This window comes from Schistocerca americana, chromosome X (assembly GCF_021461395.2).
Source record: "Schistocerca americana isolate TAMUIC-IGC-003095 chromosome X, iqSchAmer2.1, whole genome shotgun sequence".
In the NCBI taxonomy this organism is placed as follows: Eukaryota; Metazoa; Arthropoda; class Insecta; order Orthoptera; family Acrididae; genus Schistocerca; species Schistocerca americana.
Genome location: NC_060130.1, coordinates 134,975,375 through 134,993,184, shown reverse-complemented (window position 1 = coordinate 134,993,184; position 17,810 = coordinate 134,975,375). Strand labels below are relative to the sequence as shown.

General features: G+C 41.7%; 1 protein-coding gene across 1 annotated transcript in view; it reads left to right on the top strand.

The window, feature by feature from the left end:
• LOC124555241 (tyrosine-protein phosphatase non-receptor type 14) overlaps nt 1-17,810 on the top strand; it is a 171,277-nt gene that overhangs the window by 133,111 nt on the left and 20,356 nt on the right. Inside the window, exons 19-21 of the mRNA XM_047129101.1 lie at nt 1,126-1,314; nt 10,678-10,837; nt 17,612-17,775. Coding sequence (XP_046985057.1) covers nt 1,126-1,314; nt 10,678-10,837; nt 17,612-17,775 — 513 coding nt within the window. The remainder of the gene's footprint in view (nt 1-1,125; nt 1,315-10,677; nt 10,838-17,611; nt 17,776-17,810) is intronic.

Here is a 17,810-nt window from a genome sequence, read left to right as displayed (position 1 = left end):
CCACTTTAACTTCAGTTTCTGGTGATTTCTTTGTAGCCTCCGTCATTATCGCAAAACAAAAAAAAAGTATCTCAGTTCCGTACTCCTCTGCGAGGAATCACATTGCGGGTAATTTGACAACAAAAAATAAATACTCTCTGCTAAACAAGTGGTTCACTTTTTATCTCTTGCACTGGCAATTTGTGCAGTAATTGATGTCGCCACACAAAGTTTAACAGAGAGTAAGGTGTGGAACAAGCGCGCATCCCCCCTCCCCCCTCCTGTATTTGTGGAGGATCAGCAACACTTTGGAAAATTAGAGAATTGATGGGTCCATCAGAGATGCTTTTGATGCGTTCCTCATTCTGAAATTTATGAGGTCAGCTGTGAGTGAAAACTGGTTTATAGCAGAGAAACAGTGTGACCCATCAGCATATGGCTAAAAGAGCATGAGCATCACATACAGGTCAGACAACTTAATATATCAGTAGTGATTAAACACCAATTGAAATGCAGTAAACATGTACAGTTTGAGGAAGCGTGCATGCTATGTGGGTAGCCACTTAACTTCAAATGGAAGATATGAGAGATGATAGTCAAGCAGCCTACCAACGTAAACCATGATGATGGTTACAAGCTTTCACTATAATAGCCACCAGCAGTAGTCCGCATAAGGACAGGTTATGTTTGCAAGGCTGCCCTATCCTGTGCAGCCATAAATACTTCTGGGGGCAGCACAGAATGCAGTGATACATCACAGTCACCACTGGATACTACTGAAGCAGCACCAAGTCATCAGAATAGCTCCTTCCTGATTCCCAATATTACATTCTTGTTATAGGGGCAGGAGAGAGTCAGTGTATTAAAGTTCAAGTCGCATTAACATTCATATATTTTCTCGAATTTTCAAAACATTTCATATTTCTAAATTAGTTATAAAGATGGTCAAAGAAACATTGTGTACACAAACATTCCAGAAAGAAATGTTTGCAGAATGCACCTAATTTCATTGTTATGTCTTAACAGATCCTAACTTGACACTGAGCTGTTACAAAGAAGCATGATTATTTTTATTTTACCATTTGTTTTTTCTGTTATTTTCTGCCTTTGTCTTGTTTCCTTTTCTCTTCTTTTTGTTTTTTCTAGGCAACAGTGGGCAGCCATCAAAGATTCTATATTGCAGCTCAGGGGCCACTACCTGCTACAGTCAGCAGTTTCTGGCAGATGGTGTGGGAAGCAGACGTGCACCTCATAGTGCAGTTAACAGTGACACAAGAAGACGGAACTGCTCCATACTGTCCAGGCATCAATGACCGCTGCCTGGAGATTGATGAGGTATATGCTGCATGGTTTTGAAGTTTTCATGTTCTTGTCTTTAAGTTTTAAAGCAATGTAATATAGCACAAATTGGATAAAATCAGGATCTTAGGCTGTGTCAAAGAGGACAGGAAGCACAGTGGTCCCTAGATAATTTTGAAGAAAACTACACATACTTTTAGAGCCACATAAATTATGTATTCACATAACTACATAGGCTTCCACTGCTGATGTCAACCTCATTAAAACCCCACTGTGTGTACTACCACATCATCTTATAAAATACTTGAAATACGAAAATAACTAATGTTTCAACTTTGTAGCAGTGATCTTTCTCAGGGCATACACTCTTGTAAAATATTTAAAATTCTAAAAATACTAACATTTTGGTTGTATTGCAGTGGCCTTCCACAGGCTATGTATTTACAGATTTTTAAAAACTGAAATTTAGTGGTACCTACATTGTTGGTGGGCTGGTTTGACACAACTCTCCAGAGTAGTTTCTCCTGTACAAGCCTCTTCCTTTCTATATAATTACTGCAACCTGTATCCAATTGAACCTGGAACCTGTGTACTGTAATCAACCCTTGGTCCCCCCCCCCCCCCCTCCCCCCTGCTCGCTCGCTCTCTCTCTCTCTCTCTCTCTCTCTCTCTCTCTGTTTACTCCAATGTCAAATTGATGATACCTTGGTGCCTCAAGATGTGTTCTGTAGTTCCTTACTCCTCAGTTTGTTTCAGTACCTTTCTGTGAGTAATCCGTTCTTCCCTCTCAGTGGTAGGTTTCAGGCGTTCCGACACTTCTAGTGGGAGTGGACCACACAAAGTGAACACCTGGAACCATACTGAACCAAAACTGTAATGCCAGCACAGAGACGGGTGTACGGGACCAAAGACGATATACCGGCACTCAGCCTGGCACACTGGAGCAAAGAGGAAATGCATGAAAACATTTCTAGTGGAAGGAGACCACAAATGGAACACTTGGAACCACAGCAGACCGGAAACTTAATGCCAACCACAGTCAGATGCTTCAGACTGGAGAGGGAACACATAAGGATGCTGCTAGCAGGAGCGAAACATGTAGGGAATACCTGGAACCTACAATGGAGGGGGAAGAATGTACATATAAGCACTGGACCTGTTCCACTCGACGAGCAGTCACAGGTAGAACCTGATGGAGATAACAGTCACTTTGTCGAAATATCATGTAAGAACGATGCTCATATCCAGTAGAATAACTAACACTTCAAGATGTCAACAGATTACCAGGAAAGTCTTGATGAATTACATAGAAACTGGATTAGCTTTAACAGAGGAAAGGGAGAATGTTGAGTTCTCTCAGTTTCCTGCTGAGATGTTAAGATGGAGATTTAGTACCAGTTTTCACCACTCCTGAGCGGCAAGCAAGATGAAACATCAGGTGAGCATGGCACTTGTGAAAGACAGGATTTGAGACATGCACCACAGTCTAGATGTGGTAGCCAGGGAGCTTTCACATCTTCACCTGCACATAGCAGCCTCCTTAGCAGCTGAAGATTGGGACAAAGTAGACAGTACCTCTTGGTCTCTAGCTGAGTGCGGCAGGAAGGCTACCTCAGCATGCCAGTTGGCGAAGTTTGACTGCAAGAGTAATAAAACACAGCAGATGGACGACACTCACTGTTATTAACCTAAGTGGCAAGCAATTCGATGACACCATTTTCAGTGTATTTAGCAGGGGTCTCAGCTTTTGGGATGTCTAGAAATCTACCAATTTCAGGTTTCATCAGTGCAGTAGAGCAAGTAGCCAACACACTTCAACCCACCAAATGTGACAGAAGAAATTTTCTGGGAGACCTGCAGGACACTCACCAAGACAAAGCCTCCAAAATTAAACATTCAAGGGGCTCCGGGAAGATAGCAACATCGTGATGTTGCCAGCAGACAAAGGGAAATATACAGTCATTTTGTAGCAGGCTGATTATGATGAGAAAGTGCGTTAACTTCTGAAGGACCCAGCATACAGACCTTTGGAATGTTACCCTGTAGGCAAAGTGGACAAGACCAGGGCTCTCATGAAGGAAACCGGTATACCTGACATGGTCACTAAACAACTATGATTGAGAATGCCAGTTCCACATAGACCACATGGGCTGCTGAAAGTACAGAAAGAGGGCATACCAATTGTCAGTAACAATGGCACATCAAGCAAGTACATATCACAAAATCTAATATCATGATTAGTTTTCTTATGGTATCCCCGTTCACTAGGGTGCCACTGGAAGACTCATTGGAACTAATTGCAGAGATATTTGATGAGGCTCTGTTGGACTTGTTCAAGCATATACTGATCTCAGCTTATTTTCTGTATGCAGGTCAATATTATGAGCAGACAGAACGTTTAGCCATGGACAGCCCCCTCTGTCTCCAGTTTTGCCAGTATGTTCATGGACAGATTTGAAGAGAGGCATTAGAGATGGCTTGATACAAACCCACATGCTTTTTCAGATATGTGAATGACACCTTTGTGATCTGGTCTCATGGTAGGGGTAGGCTCAATGAGTTTCTGGAACAACTAAACTCGTGCCACCCATATATAAGTTCACCCTGGAACCAGAAAGGATGGCCAGTTGCTGTTTCTGGATGTACTTGTCAAAAGAAGACCAGATGGCTCATTTGGCCACTGTGTGTATCTCAAACCTACATATACTGATATGTACCTGCAAGCCAGCAGCTGTCACCACCCAGTGCAGAAGAGCAGAATTCTGAAGACATTGATCCACAGGGCACACACCTTATAAGACCTATATAGTTTGGCAGTAGAAACAGAGCATCTACGATCAGTGTTCTGCGAGAATGTATACACAGCCAGACAGTTTCAGAAGGCCCTTCAACAAGCCCCTCCGCCATACGATCTAGAAGACCAAGCTGAGGCAAAAACTGTGGTGAACCTGCCTTAATTGGGATCTATGTCTGCCAAAATCAGCAGAATTCTCAGGAAGCACGACATCAAGTGTGTGTTGTGTCCACCTACCAAAATAAGAGGGCTACTGGGAAATGTGAAAGACAATCTCAGACCACAAAAAACAGCAATTTATAATACACTTCGCTAATGTGCCATGTCGTACATTGGCTAAACACTTAGGACAGTGGACATCCGTTGCAAAGAACATCAGGGGCTCACACAACTGATACACGCAACTATATCAGCCATTGCTGAGCAGTGTCTGGAACTCAAATCATTCCATGAACTGTGATGAAACCAGGGTTCTTGTGCAAACCTCCAGATACTGGGACAGTGTCATAAGAGAGTCCGTAGAGATAAAGATGATGGAAAACCTCATGAACTGTGACATGGGGTACCAACTCAGTAGAGCCTGTGATCTTGCACTAGAGTTGCTGGCATTGCAATGTGGGCAGCAGCAGAACTCCACAAATAGTAGAACTGAGGGTGTGGACAAGGGAAACTAACCCCCAGAGCACCAGCTCACCAGACTGAAGATGAAACGTTGCAGGGCACTTCTAGCAGGAGTAGACTACAAACAGAACGCCAGCGCACAGACAGGTGCATGGGATGAAGCCAAAACACTGGCACTTGGCCTGGCACACCAGACCAAAGAGGGAATGCCTAAGAACATTTCTAGTGGGAGCAGACTGCAGAGAGAACACTTGTTGCAGCGGTGGACTGAAAATGGAATGCCAGCCCACACAAGTGCTCCGGCCCAAAGAGGGAGCACCTAAGGACATTGCTAATGGGGGCGGACTGCAGGCAGAATACCTGGAACCTACCATGGAGGGGGAAGAATGTACATAAAAGTACTGGATCCATTTTACTCAGTGATGAAGTTAACAAGTCATGTTTTCAAAATATCGTGCAAGAATGATGCTGATATCCAGCAGAATACACCTTACAATGTCAACAGATTGCCAGAAAAGCCTGAAGAATTATATTTTGTATCTTGTTTACAAGGTAGTCAAGTCAGTTGAGGCAGAAACCCCTCAAAATTGCAGTGTACAAGATGATTAGTATGCACTTTAAAATGAACTGCGATGGATTAGAGGAAACAACTAAACACAGTTGGTGTATTCGCGATAGATCAGTTTATTTTGAGTGCTGCCTCAAAACAGGATACATCAGTGCAAAGATATGAAATGAAATAAGTGAGATCTTACGATATCATGAAATAGCTGGAATTGATTTGATAATTTCATACCAAGAACAATTTAAATTGGTCCCATGTCTAGCAGTGTGCACACAAATAATGTATCCGAATATAAAATGTTATGTTGTGGAAAAAAAAGAAATGGTTGCTGATATCTCAACCTCCAAATAAAAGCATTCAAAACTCTATGAATTTAAAAGCTAAATCATTAACTCCCAAAAATGTCGTACTTGGCACACATACAAAAGGCCTCGAAAAAACTTATCCATGCTCTCAGCTCACTGTGTCACGTGACCAACTAATCTAGTCAAAAGTCCATATATGGCCAACCACATTTGTTCTCTCATTTCTTTCATAAATTGTTAAACAGATCACTTTCTTCTCTTTTTTTAGTAAAAAGGTTGTTACATCTTTGGGATTGACACACATTAGTCAAGACTCTTAATTTATTTATGCCTGCTATTTCTACACTGTGTTTTTTAAATGTCTTATAATACTAACATCCAACTTTTCATACAATAACCATACAATCAAATCTTATCACAATCATCAGTGTAAAACCTTACCTGTTCCTCAGTGGATGATTTGTCTTGGCATATAGTATTAGTATTTATGTCTCTTGTTTCTAAAAAACTAATTTAATTTACTGTGTTGTCTATATACACTCCTGGAAATTGAAATAAGAACACCGTGAATTCATTGTCCCAGGAAGGGGAAACTTTATTGACACATTCCTGGGGTCAGATACATCACATGATCACACTGACAGAACCACACGCACATAGACACAGGCAACAGAGCATGCACAATGTCGGCACTAGTACAATGTATATCCACCTTTCGCAGCAATGCAGGCTGCTATTCTCCCATGGAGACGATCGTAAAGATGCTGGATGTAGTCCTGTGGAACGGCTTGCCATGCCATTTCCACCTGGCGCCTCAGTTGGACCAGCGTTCGTGCTGGACGTGCAGACTGCGTGAGACGACGCTTCATCCAGTCCCAAACATGCTCAATGGGGGACAGATCCGGAGATCTTGCTGGCCAGGGTAGTTGACTTACACCTTCTAGAGCACGTTGGGTAGCACGGAATACATGCGGACGTGCATTGTCCTGTTGGAACAGCAAGTTCCCTTGCCGGTCTAGGAATGGTAGAACGATGGGTTCGATGACGGTTTGGATGTATCGTGCACTATTCAGTGTCCCCTCGATGATCACCAGTGGTGTACGGCCAGTGTAGGAGATCGCTCCCCACACCATGATGCCGGGTGTTGGCCCTGTGTGCCTCGGTCGTATGCAGTCCTGATTGTGGCGCTCACCTGCACGGCGCCAAACACGCATACGACCATCATTGGCACCAAGGCAGAAGCGACTCTCATCGCTGAAGACGACACGTCTCCATTCGTCCCTCCATTCACGCCTGTCGCGACACCACTGGAGGCGGGCTGCACGATGTTGGGGCGTGAGCGGAAGACGGCCTAACGGTGTGCGGGACCCTAGCCCAGCTTCATGGAGACGGTTGCGAATGGTCCTCGCCGATACCCCAGGAGCAACAGTGTCCCTAATTTTCTGGGAAGTGGCGGTGCGGTCCCCTACGGCACTGCGTAGGATCCTACGGTCTTGGCGTGCATCCGTGCATCGCTGCGGTCCGGTCCCAGGTCGACGGGCACGTGCACCTTCCGCCGACCACTGGCGACAACATCGATGTACTGTGGAGACCTCACGCCCCACGTGTCGAGCAATTCGGCGGTACGTCCACCCGGCCTCCCGCATGCCCACTATACGCCCTCGCTCAAAGTCCGTCAACTGCACATACGGTTCACATCCACGCTGTCGCGGCATGCTACCAGTGTTAAAGACTGCGATGGAGCTCCGTATGCCACGGCAAACTGGCTGACATTGACGGCGGCGGTGCACAAATGCTGCGCAGCTAGCGCCATTCGACGGCCAACACCGCGGTTCCTGGTGTGTCCGCTGTGCCGTGCGTGTGATCATTGCTTGTACAGCCCTCTCGCAGTGTCCGGAGCAAGTATGGTGGGTCTGACACACCGGTGTCAATGTGTTCTTTTTTCCATTTCCAGGAGTGTACTTATTAGTTGTTCCGCAGACAACATGATGTAGCTTTCTAATACTGTTCATAGTTTTTCTTTAACTTAAATGGTTTGATCGTAAATATAGTTGTTGCCCACATAGGTGCTACTTTGCATTGTTATGTTATAAAAAAAAATACACAATTGAAACTAATTATACTCATACATCCAAATTATATTTACTTAGTAATGGTGGCACACACTTCACCACTGCTGCTGGAATTGTTCTCTGTCACTGATATTTCAATGTTCTCCCCAGCCCTTGCACACACTGCACATTGGAAAGTTGTCAACAACTTTCATTCTAAAATGTTTCATGTGGATGATGTTGGACAGTTTTTAGCAATTATATTGTACAATACACAGTTGTACTAGTTATTTTGTTATTGACTATCAACTTTGGTCAATTTCAGACCATCCATGGGCCATACAAAAATACTGTATTCCTCAACTGCAATGCTACACATTCTGAAAAGTTCGACTAAAGTATAACATGATATACCCAACATGACCTCTGTAAACATTTACGTGCACTTTGATATTTACATCTGAATGCATTGTGTGGCAGCAACTGCTTGTATGTTGGTTGTAGGGGGGAGAGTAGAGGACTTGTATCTATCATGTTGGATATAACACATTATACTGTAGTAGAACTTTTCAAAATATGTAAGCATTGGAGTTTTGAAATACACTGTTATGTAGATTTTATGACTTATGGATGGCTTGAAATCAACCAAAATCGATAAGTCAGTAATAAAACAGCTAGATAACTGTATGTTGTACAAGGTAGTTCTTGATTTTTCATTCTAATGGTCGCTTCCTGACCGGAATTCAACTGCCAGACAGAACAATACCTGAAAGCAACTTGCCATGATGGGTGCTCAGTAAGTTGAACTGGACACTGTTTGGCTAACTCACTGTGTTCAAACTCCCATGACAACAATTGGGATTGTGTTGATGGTGTCACAAAGACTATCGACCATTCTGCTGAAGCATCCCTTCTGCAGTCTTCCGACCAATTTTGAAGACAGTCTATTCCGTGACGGAATAAAGAGTGCTTCTCTGCTGCAGGCAGGTATCTCTATATTGGTTCAAATAGCAACCAACAGTAGAAACCTTACTTGCAGCCTTTGGGCAGCTATAAAGGAGAGTAAACAAGTAGCATGGAAACAGTTCCTGAATACCATAAACAGTTTTATGGTAGACCATTACAAAGGTATCATGGAGAAGTGGGTGGACTCCATTTACTGCTGTAATGCAAAACTGAAATTTCTCCAACAACCCATGGGTCAAAGCCCAGACAATGGGGGAACACTCTGCAGCGGAGTGTGCGCTGATATGAAACTTCCTGGCACATTAAAACTGTGTGCCCGACCGAGACTCGAACTCGGACCTTTGCCTTTCGCGGGCAAGTGCTCTACCAACTGAGCTACCGAAGCACGACTCACGCCCGGTACTCACAGCCTTACTTCTCCCAGTACCTCGTCTCCTACCTTCCAAACTTTACAGAAGCTCTCCTGCGAACCATGCAGAACTAGCACTCCTAAAAGAAAGGATATTGTGGAGACATGGCTTAGCCGCAGCCTGGGGGATGTTTCCAGAATGAGATTTTCACTCTGCAGCGGAGTGTGCGCTGATATGAAACTTCCTGGCAGATGAAAACTGTGTGCCCGACCGAAGTCTCGGTCCCCTGGGAAATTGTCCATGTCGAAAGTGGTCGGTATAGCGCCTACATCACACCACGCGTCTATTTGCGCACCAGCAGCGTGAGACACTTCAAAAGATTGAGCGATGCTTAGAACTTCCGACAACGACGGGTTTGGCAGTTGTAAGGCACGTTGCCGAACTTCTTTATCAGGAGCAAGCCGTAGAATAGCATCCCTAACCATTGAATCAGCATAAGACTCATGATGAGTGTCCGTGACAAACTGACATTTCCTACTCAGACCGTGTAGTTCCGTCGCCCAAGCCCGGTAAGATTGATGGGGCTGTTTATGACACCAGTAGAATGCCACGCGGGCGGCAACGACATGGGTGTTTTTTTGGTAATAGGTAGACAATAAGTCACACATTTCTTGGAAGGACAGAGAGGCAGGTTCCCGCAGCAGGGCTAACTGAGATAGCAGCTGATAGAACCGTGGGGAAATCCAAGATAGAAATAACGACTTACACATAGGAGCGTCGACAACGCCGAAAGCCAAGAAGTGTTGCCGCAAACACTTCTCATAATCCTCCCAGTCTTCAGCTGCCTCGTCGTAAGGAGGGAACGGAGGCGGAGAAGAGGAAGACAGACAATGAGTAAGCGACGTCAACAACGCCTGAATAGCAGCTGTCAGCTGTGTTTGTTGTTCAATGAGCACTTGCATAAGCTGTTCCATGTCTGCCCCGACACGAACACACAAATCCACAACGCAGGAACAAAAATATACCATCCTCATCACCAAAAAGTGTTATAACCTTTAATCACTAATAAATTGCGTGGATATACAAACGTAGAAACAATAGCTGGTTACATGCTACCAATTCCGTATCGGTCATTCGACTGCCGTGCCGTGACATGCGGCTGGCGCCGTTCGTAGCTAGGTGGCGCTCCCGTGCTCAGCCGAGTTGCGGAGCGCCTCTATCGCCGTTTGCGCGTACTGACGTGGTGGCACTCGTAAATGTCGTGGCACTGTCACAACATAAAGTAACATTGAGACACAACCCAAAGCAAACTGTTTTTACTCTGTTTCTAATCTGCCAATTAGACACTACCAGAAGTATTTTGACAAATGTTGCTTTCTTGTCTTTTTACTCCCTAATGTACTGCAGAAGCACTTTAACACAAATATTCAGTAATGTGCATGGTAAAAGTATGTTTATATGTCCACTGGGTTAGCAATATCATTACTGCTACGCTACAAATCTTTGAAAAGCCTTTCTCAGTAATTCTTTTTTCCAAATATTTAAGCTTTGTGAATGTTTTATTTTTCTTACTAACTTTACATTGTGACACACAGCTTCTCTGGTTCCCAGGCGTGTCACTTGAACAGTGCAGATATGCGCATTGATAAGGTCAATTGTCATCACATTCATATTCACATTTCCAAAACTATTAATTAATATTTGCCTTTTGTGAAATATGATCATTATTTTATGCACATCTGTTCAGTTTCAGATATGGCAACAGTTTTCACAAGAGACAGGCCACTGTGTCACAACTAAGTTGCGGCTCATCCATACAAGCTCACGTAGAGTCAGAGGTGTGTGGCATTTGCAGTATGTGGAATGGGGTGATCAGGGCTGTCCTCTGAATGTTGGTCACTTTCTAGGTAACTGTAAATATTTTATGAATTTGATAAAACATATCACTAGTAAAAATATCAAAAGTCATTTGTTTCCAATGAAAGTTGTTGCACAAAATGTAAAAGCCATGTAAACATCTGCTACACAACTCATCGTATTTTAGAATGCTACCACTCCCTCTCTCTCTCTCTCTGTCTCTCAACATGGCTCCACTCCATTTCAGGTTGTTCAGCAAATTAGAAAAAAGTGCAGCAAGCCATTCCAAGTCAGATATTGTGGAATACCGTTCTACTGCAGAGAGTGGTTGGGCTAAGTGTAAAAGCTTCTAATGATCTACTGCGATGAAAATTAGAAATTTCAACATAATTATTTATAACTTTCTTTTCCATAACAGAAAGAAAAAAGCTTAAGGCCTAATTCGAGCATAGGTGGAATCTGAATAAGTGGTAACAAATACTCCAAACTGTTATAAGGTGCCAGTACTGTCTGAAGCAATTTTGCTTTAGATTTAATGGCTTGCCCTACTTTGTGTCAATGCTCCATTATTAACCTTCATGTTACTGCAAGGGACCCAGCAAAAATCAGGCTTTAGTAGTTATAATGTCCCAGTTTAATGAAAAATGATCGGTTGAATTACCCTGTTAAGATGGTAACTTGAAGGCAGGAGCTAATGGTGATTACTACCATGAGACAGCATATCATTTGTGTTTTTGGAAAATTGTGTCATTTGTGCTTTTGGAAATTTGTGCCTTGAATGTAATGTTTTTGAATTTGCTCATTGTGAAACCTAGTTTGCCCCTGCATGCCTATTTTGCTGCTTTAAATTTGTCATGAAGTCTGATTTTCCCATTCGCTTTTTTGTGGTAACCAGAGGAGATGCCCACTGACTAGCAGAAATAAGTTTCAAGACACCAATTTGTTCTAATCTGTTGAATTCAGAAGCAGCTTCATCATGAATGGCATGAGTCACCGGATGTACATAGTAAAACTTTGGTTGAACATTGTGTTTGAGCATAGTGTGTGCTTGGAAATTCTTTGCATGCCCCAGTGTACCATTGAACAAATGTCCATATTTCTCACACAGTTGATGAATGCTGGTATGGGAAACGTACATATCAATAGCATGCACATTATCCTAATCATCAAATCCAAACAAATCAAATGCATCTATGCCAAAAATATTGGGACTTGAGCATGACTGAACTACTGTGAATGGCACAGATGCAGTCATATTTTGATATTTTTCTTGCAGAGATGCACATCCCAAGATCAGAGACACTTTCACTGTTGTAGGTTATGAGACGCTGCCACGATTTTTGGAGCTGAGGGTGTCCCAATTGCTTGTAAGTAGTTCGATTAACCGTTATGGCTGAAGGCAATGTATCTGACTGGAATGGTTCAGATTGATGGTGAAGCTATGAATAGTTTGCAGTTTGTTCCCTTAATACAACTGTCAGTTCTGACTTTTGGAAGATTGCTTTTACGTGTTTTGTGAGAAACAGAGCCTTTTGCAATTTGTCTAAACAGAGAGAATGTAGTTTAATTAGCCACATTTTATGCTGTGTGAATTTCTTTGTAATTTGTGTGCTTGCATCTGTATTGAAGTGGAACAGGGTTTGCATTGCACTTAATTTGCAGGCACACTTGCTATGTGTGTCCTCACTTGTGACTGTGTCGGCATTCTGCCTGGCAGAAGAAGCAGTGTTTGTGATTATGCATGATATAAAACTTGAACAAAGACTTGGGAGTGACTGGCAGCTGTTGTCAAATGCAAGCTACACATGGCAGACCTCACTTAGAACTAGCCCGAGTAAATGTTGTAACAACAAGCACAATAAAGTCAAATTCAATGAAGTCATGTACTTCCTGAGCTTCAATTACCTTAAGTGTATCAGCCCGTACTCTGTTGTCTCCAAGGTTCTGAAAAATGCCAGCATGAAACATTTCACCTTGAAAAGCAGCTCTACAAGTACAGTTAAATTTACTGTTCATAGCCATGCCCTTGAGTTCAGAGACCTATTCCTTGTTAGAGTGACTACTGTGACAACACATACAAAACATTTGAAATCAGCGGCACCTACATGAATCTGAGCTTCAAATAATTCACCCAAGTTCCCAATAACTTCCTCATAGGGTGGGATTTGGATCTCTACTTGAGGGAACAATTTCCTACACAAATCAAAAATATGCTCTTCTACCCAAGGTTAAAAAAAGAAAGAACGTCATGGGTCAGCTCTGATTTTATAAGCTGCAAAATGTTTGTCAAGCTGCATGGAGACTCTGACCATTCCTCTTTGTTTTTCATGAAAAGAGCGGTAGGGAGGAGGTGGCCAGCAGAATTCTGTACTTCAGCTGTTTGTCTCTGGGACTGTTGTACTTCCACCAGTCTGGTTATGCTGGCCAGCAAGGTTTTGATTTGTTGGGTCTGAAACTAAACAAATGTAGTGAGTGGATACCTCCAGAAGTAGCAGTTGTGGGCAGTGTAAGAATAATGCAAAAATGAAAAATTCTAGAACCTTTCTGTTCCTCACTGTATGTAGAAAAGAAAAATTTCAGTTTTTTCCATTGACACTAAAAGAAATATTGATTAGTTCAGCATGCAGAGATGTCAAAACTTCTTCCTTGGATCCAAGTTGTCACTAACCACAAACTCATTGCCAGAAAATCCTTGTGTGTCCTTCAGTGTAATGAGGTAGATGAATGCTCTAGAACTCATCATAACACTATAGAATGATTAAAACATAAATATATTTATTTACAATATATACGGTATTAAGCATACATAACTTTATATCCTTGAATCTCTCTGCAGTCTTCCTCTGTTCCACTGGTTTTAGATTACAATATTCAAGACCAGTCAGGGTAGCAATAGCATAATACTAGGTTCGTGAGGTCACACTGCACTATCTTCCATAACCTCAGTGTGATCTGAGAGTAATATGAGGATAATCATAGGCAGAGCTCTGAGTGCCATACCTTAAAAAGACATGTAGTCCAATCAAAATCGCAGGAATTGAGGTGATGCAAATTTGGTATCACGTGGTGGCATGTGTGGCAACACCTACTGGCTTATGGGAAACCCTCTATAATAGCAATTCACAGCAGTCTTTTTAAATGTCTCTTCTGTGGATATGTGAGTGGCACACTATTTGCCACGTGCAGTCGACGAAGATATCATGGATAGCTCACCGGTTATTATCAAATCATTCACATGTATTCATCCATACATGGTTGTTAGAGACAAAAAGTTTGTTGATGCTTCCTGGTTACACTAAGTGTCATTTTTATTGGTTATGCCCCTGAGAGGTGGCAGGGCATAGACACTCTGCAGCATATGTATGCCTTGTGTGTTGCCTGTAACACAGTCATCTGCTCCGTATGATGGAGGGTAGACCCAGCAAAATTAAAGTTCTTGCTTTGCTTTTAAAATGTCTTTCTCTGCTTAGAGATCTCATTCTTGCAGCTTTCTTGTTGAAAATGTGTATATCAGTTTACTGTTGTAGGTAGTATCCAGCACAACTGATTAGTAGATCCTGCTTGATTTGTGAAATCTGATCATACCATAGCCAGTGAAGACTAAAGGAAACCTAGTGCCACCTGCTAACATCAGCAAACTTTTGTCTCTAACAAAAGTTCTTCCCAACATATGATCTATTGTCGCTAGACATTTGAAGCAAAGTCTTTGAAACACCCTTATATATAAAAATGAATGTTTCCTTCTGACTGCTATAAAATTTTTGGGTATTATAGTTGTGTGCACACCTGTGAAGATTTCTGAATTGTAGTAGTCTGTGAGAGTAGATCCTGACAGCTGGCAGCACTGTTGCCAGCCTTTAACTTCACTGCTAACATCTGCAGGCAGAGACAATGTGCATTTGTGGAGCTGCTACAACACTGAGGCATTGCCATACACACATACACAAAATCCATTGTACATTAGCATGTGTATCATTTCAACAAATTTCTTTATTTCATATGGTTTAGTGGCAGTTCGTGGACTTTCAGTGTGTGTGTGTGTGTGTGTGTGTGTGTGTGTGTGAGAGAGAGAGAGAGAGAGAGAGAGAGAGAGAGACAGACAGATAGACCCAATTGAATTGAGTCAAATACAAATGGCACATTTTAGTTCATGCTTGACATAACAAATGGTGTTAATTGTGAAATTCCAATTGCCGGTCAACATTAGATAGTAGCTATAACTCACATTTTCTATTCGTTTTCCAAGTGAATTTGTGCTAGTCCTCACAAAGATTACTTTCATTGTCAAATCAATAATGCCATCCAAACAACAAGCAATTGGTCAGTCTTCACTTTAAGCACATAAGAGAAAGGCATCATGAGATTCAGAAACTGATGAGCCATGGGAAGCTAGACTGGAAACTGTTTGACTATGCGGTGCTCAAGCTAATTCATCAGAAACACATGGGAAGCAGGAAGAAAGACTAGAAACTGCTCAAGTATGCAATGCTCTAGCCAGTTTGTCTGAAACAGTCAAGGAACAGGAAGTAAGTATGGATACCATTCGAGTACGCACTGACCAATCCAGGTGAACACTCACATCTTGGTGCATTCCATTACAGTGCTGATTATTATTACAGTTTTCATCCAAGTGTGGTTATTGGAAAAATGGAAAAAATAACCTTGTACTGCAGTGCCCTCAAATTTAAGAATGAAGCACCAGGAATGTACTGTACAGGTGGAAAAATGAAATTGCCAGAATTACATTCACCACTTGAACTATTATCAGTGTTGGAATCAAGTAACACAAGCCAGTCAAGAACTTTCTTGGCAAGTTCATGTTTCCAAATGCCATCGTTCGCCTCAACAAAAGTCATGCACAAGAATTACACAACATTCTAAGTGCAAGGTCAAATTTATGATCCTGTAGGACCTCTACTACCGCTGCTCAGCAAAGATCAAATATTTTTTCAAATTTCTTTCCTGGGGAACACTGATGGAAAAAATCAATCAACATTATTGATTTAATATGATCACAAAACAAGAAACTGTCACTGTATTACAAACTTTATTCAACCAGCACAACGAATTAATCAATTGATCAGAAGTGACCTTGAACAGACGCCAGCTGATGACTACAAAGTTGTAGTCAGAGCTTTACAAACACATGTCACCCAAGACAAATGCATGAACAATTAATGAAGTGGCAATTGCTGTAGTTGACAAAGAATTTAACTCATGAAATAATTCTTCATCACAGAAATGGTGATGTTGAGTGATTCTCTGAAACTCATCAGTTGTACAGCAATTGCAACATCTGACTTTTTTTCCCCCCTCCCCCCTCCCAAGAAAGAAGATGGATCTCATTTCAACAACAAATGGAGAAATCCATGAAAACATGAGGAAACAAAAGAGAAAGTCATTGTCATGAATTATTGTCATATTGATTGATGATTTGTGAAAGCACTAGAAACATTGACAATGGTTCCACCAATACATTGTCAATATGTGTGCTTGATAAAATCAAACCAAGTTCTATTCTGAAGAGTATATTCATTTATGTGATGCAGTTTGTTAATGATGGCAATGTGAATCCCAACGAATTGGGAAAAATTCCTGTATTATCGACCACATTTACAGAGAATCCACAGCACACGCATGAGTACCCGCAAGATGCAATGACAAATGTTCGTGCATATGGCCACTCAGATTTTTTTAAGATCAACTGAAGATGACAGCAAATACTTCTCTTTAAAAGTGTGAAACAATGATGCTTAAGTCGAAAATTTCTGAAGAAGATGTACAGTTGCCATGCATCCCAATGACTGTGACGGATATGGTGTTTGAATTCAGATGTCTGCAGTTTCTGATGCAGCTCACATTTTTAATGCCATCAACAAAGTACAGGGACAATTGCTACAAGTGTGTGTACTGAATTTGTCAAATCCATGTTTCTCACATGGAGAGATGTATGTGGCCTGTTCACACATACAGAAATCTTCTGATTTATTCATGTGTGCAAAATTAACAACAATTATGTATCCAAAAGCGCTTCAGTAGAGACAGTTTAAACACAAACACAAATACTTTCTTTCTGTGAGTGTCTTCGCAACACATGCTGAGTATTTGCTAGTCCGTAAATAGTGGCAGAATTTGAACTTACTTAATTACAGATTGCCATTCATTGGTATGACACAGTCAAAAGTGTAGATGCACTGAAAATGCATCATAACTAAATCTGTATTGAGCCTCCTGCATTTTGTGATAGTACCCATTTCATTATAAGTAAGAACAAAAGGTAATGTAACCTTTGTTATTTACATTTTCCAAAGTTTTCCCCCATTACTGCAACTGAACCCTGACATAGTTCCCTCAAATGGCCAACACCAATTTCTTTCATCACCCTCATCAGGACTAAGTTACTGCTGCATCTCCTAACTCTTATTGTTGGTGTTAACATGAAATCACAAAATGAGAACCTGTTGCGTGCATGCAAAAATATATCCGCAAGTTTTTGCTTCTGCACTAGCCATCTCTGCGTGTTTTCTGTATTTTTAAAACATTGTGTATTTGATATAAATATTCATACCATCCCAAAATGCAATATGGATTATACAGATTAAGCTTACAGAGTTATTAAAAATTCACCCTTTGTGAAAAACAATTCATATGTTTTAAGTGTTGTTCTTATGTCACGTCAGTTTGCAAATGTCATAATTTACAAAGTTTTTTTCTCTTTTATAAATGTTTCATTGGCGTGTTCTATTTTCGAATGTTCACTTTATTCTGAAATCTCTTTCATATCACTTAAATTGTGTGATGCATATGTTATTGTTGCTAATTAGGGTTCCTGGAGGAAGTGTCATCTGTGCGACAACACACCGTGAGTGAAATTCCTGCTGGTCATAACTGCAACCCTCCCGTGCTTGTACATTGCACAGCGGGTGTTGGTCGAACTGGAATAATGATTCTGAGTGACTTACTTCTATATACACTCGATCATAGTCAGGTAAATAACTCTTGCTGGTTGGTGTTACTGTTAAC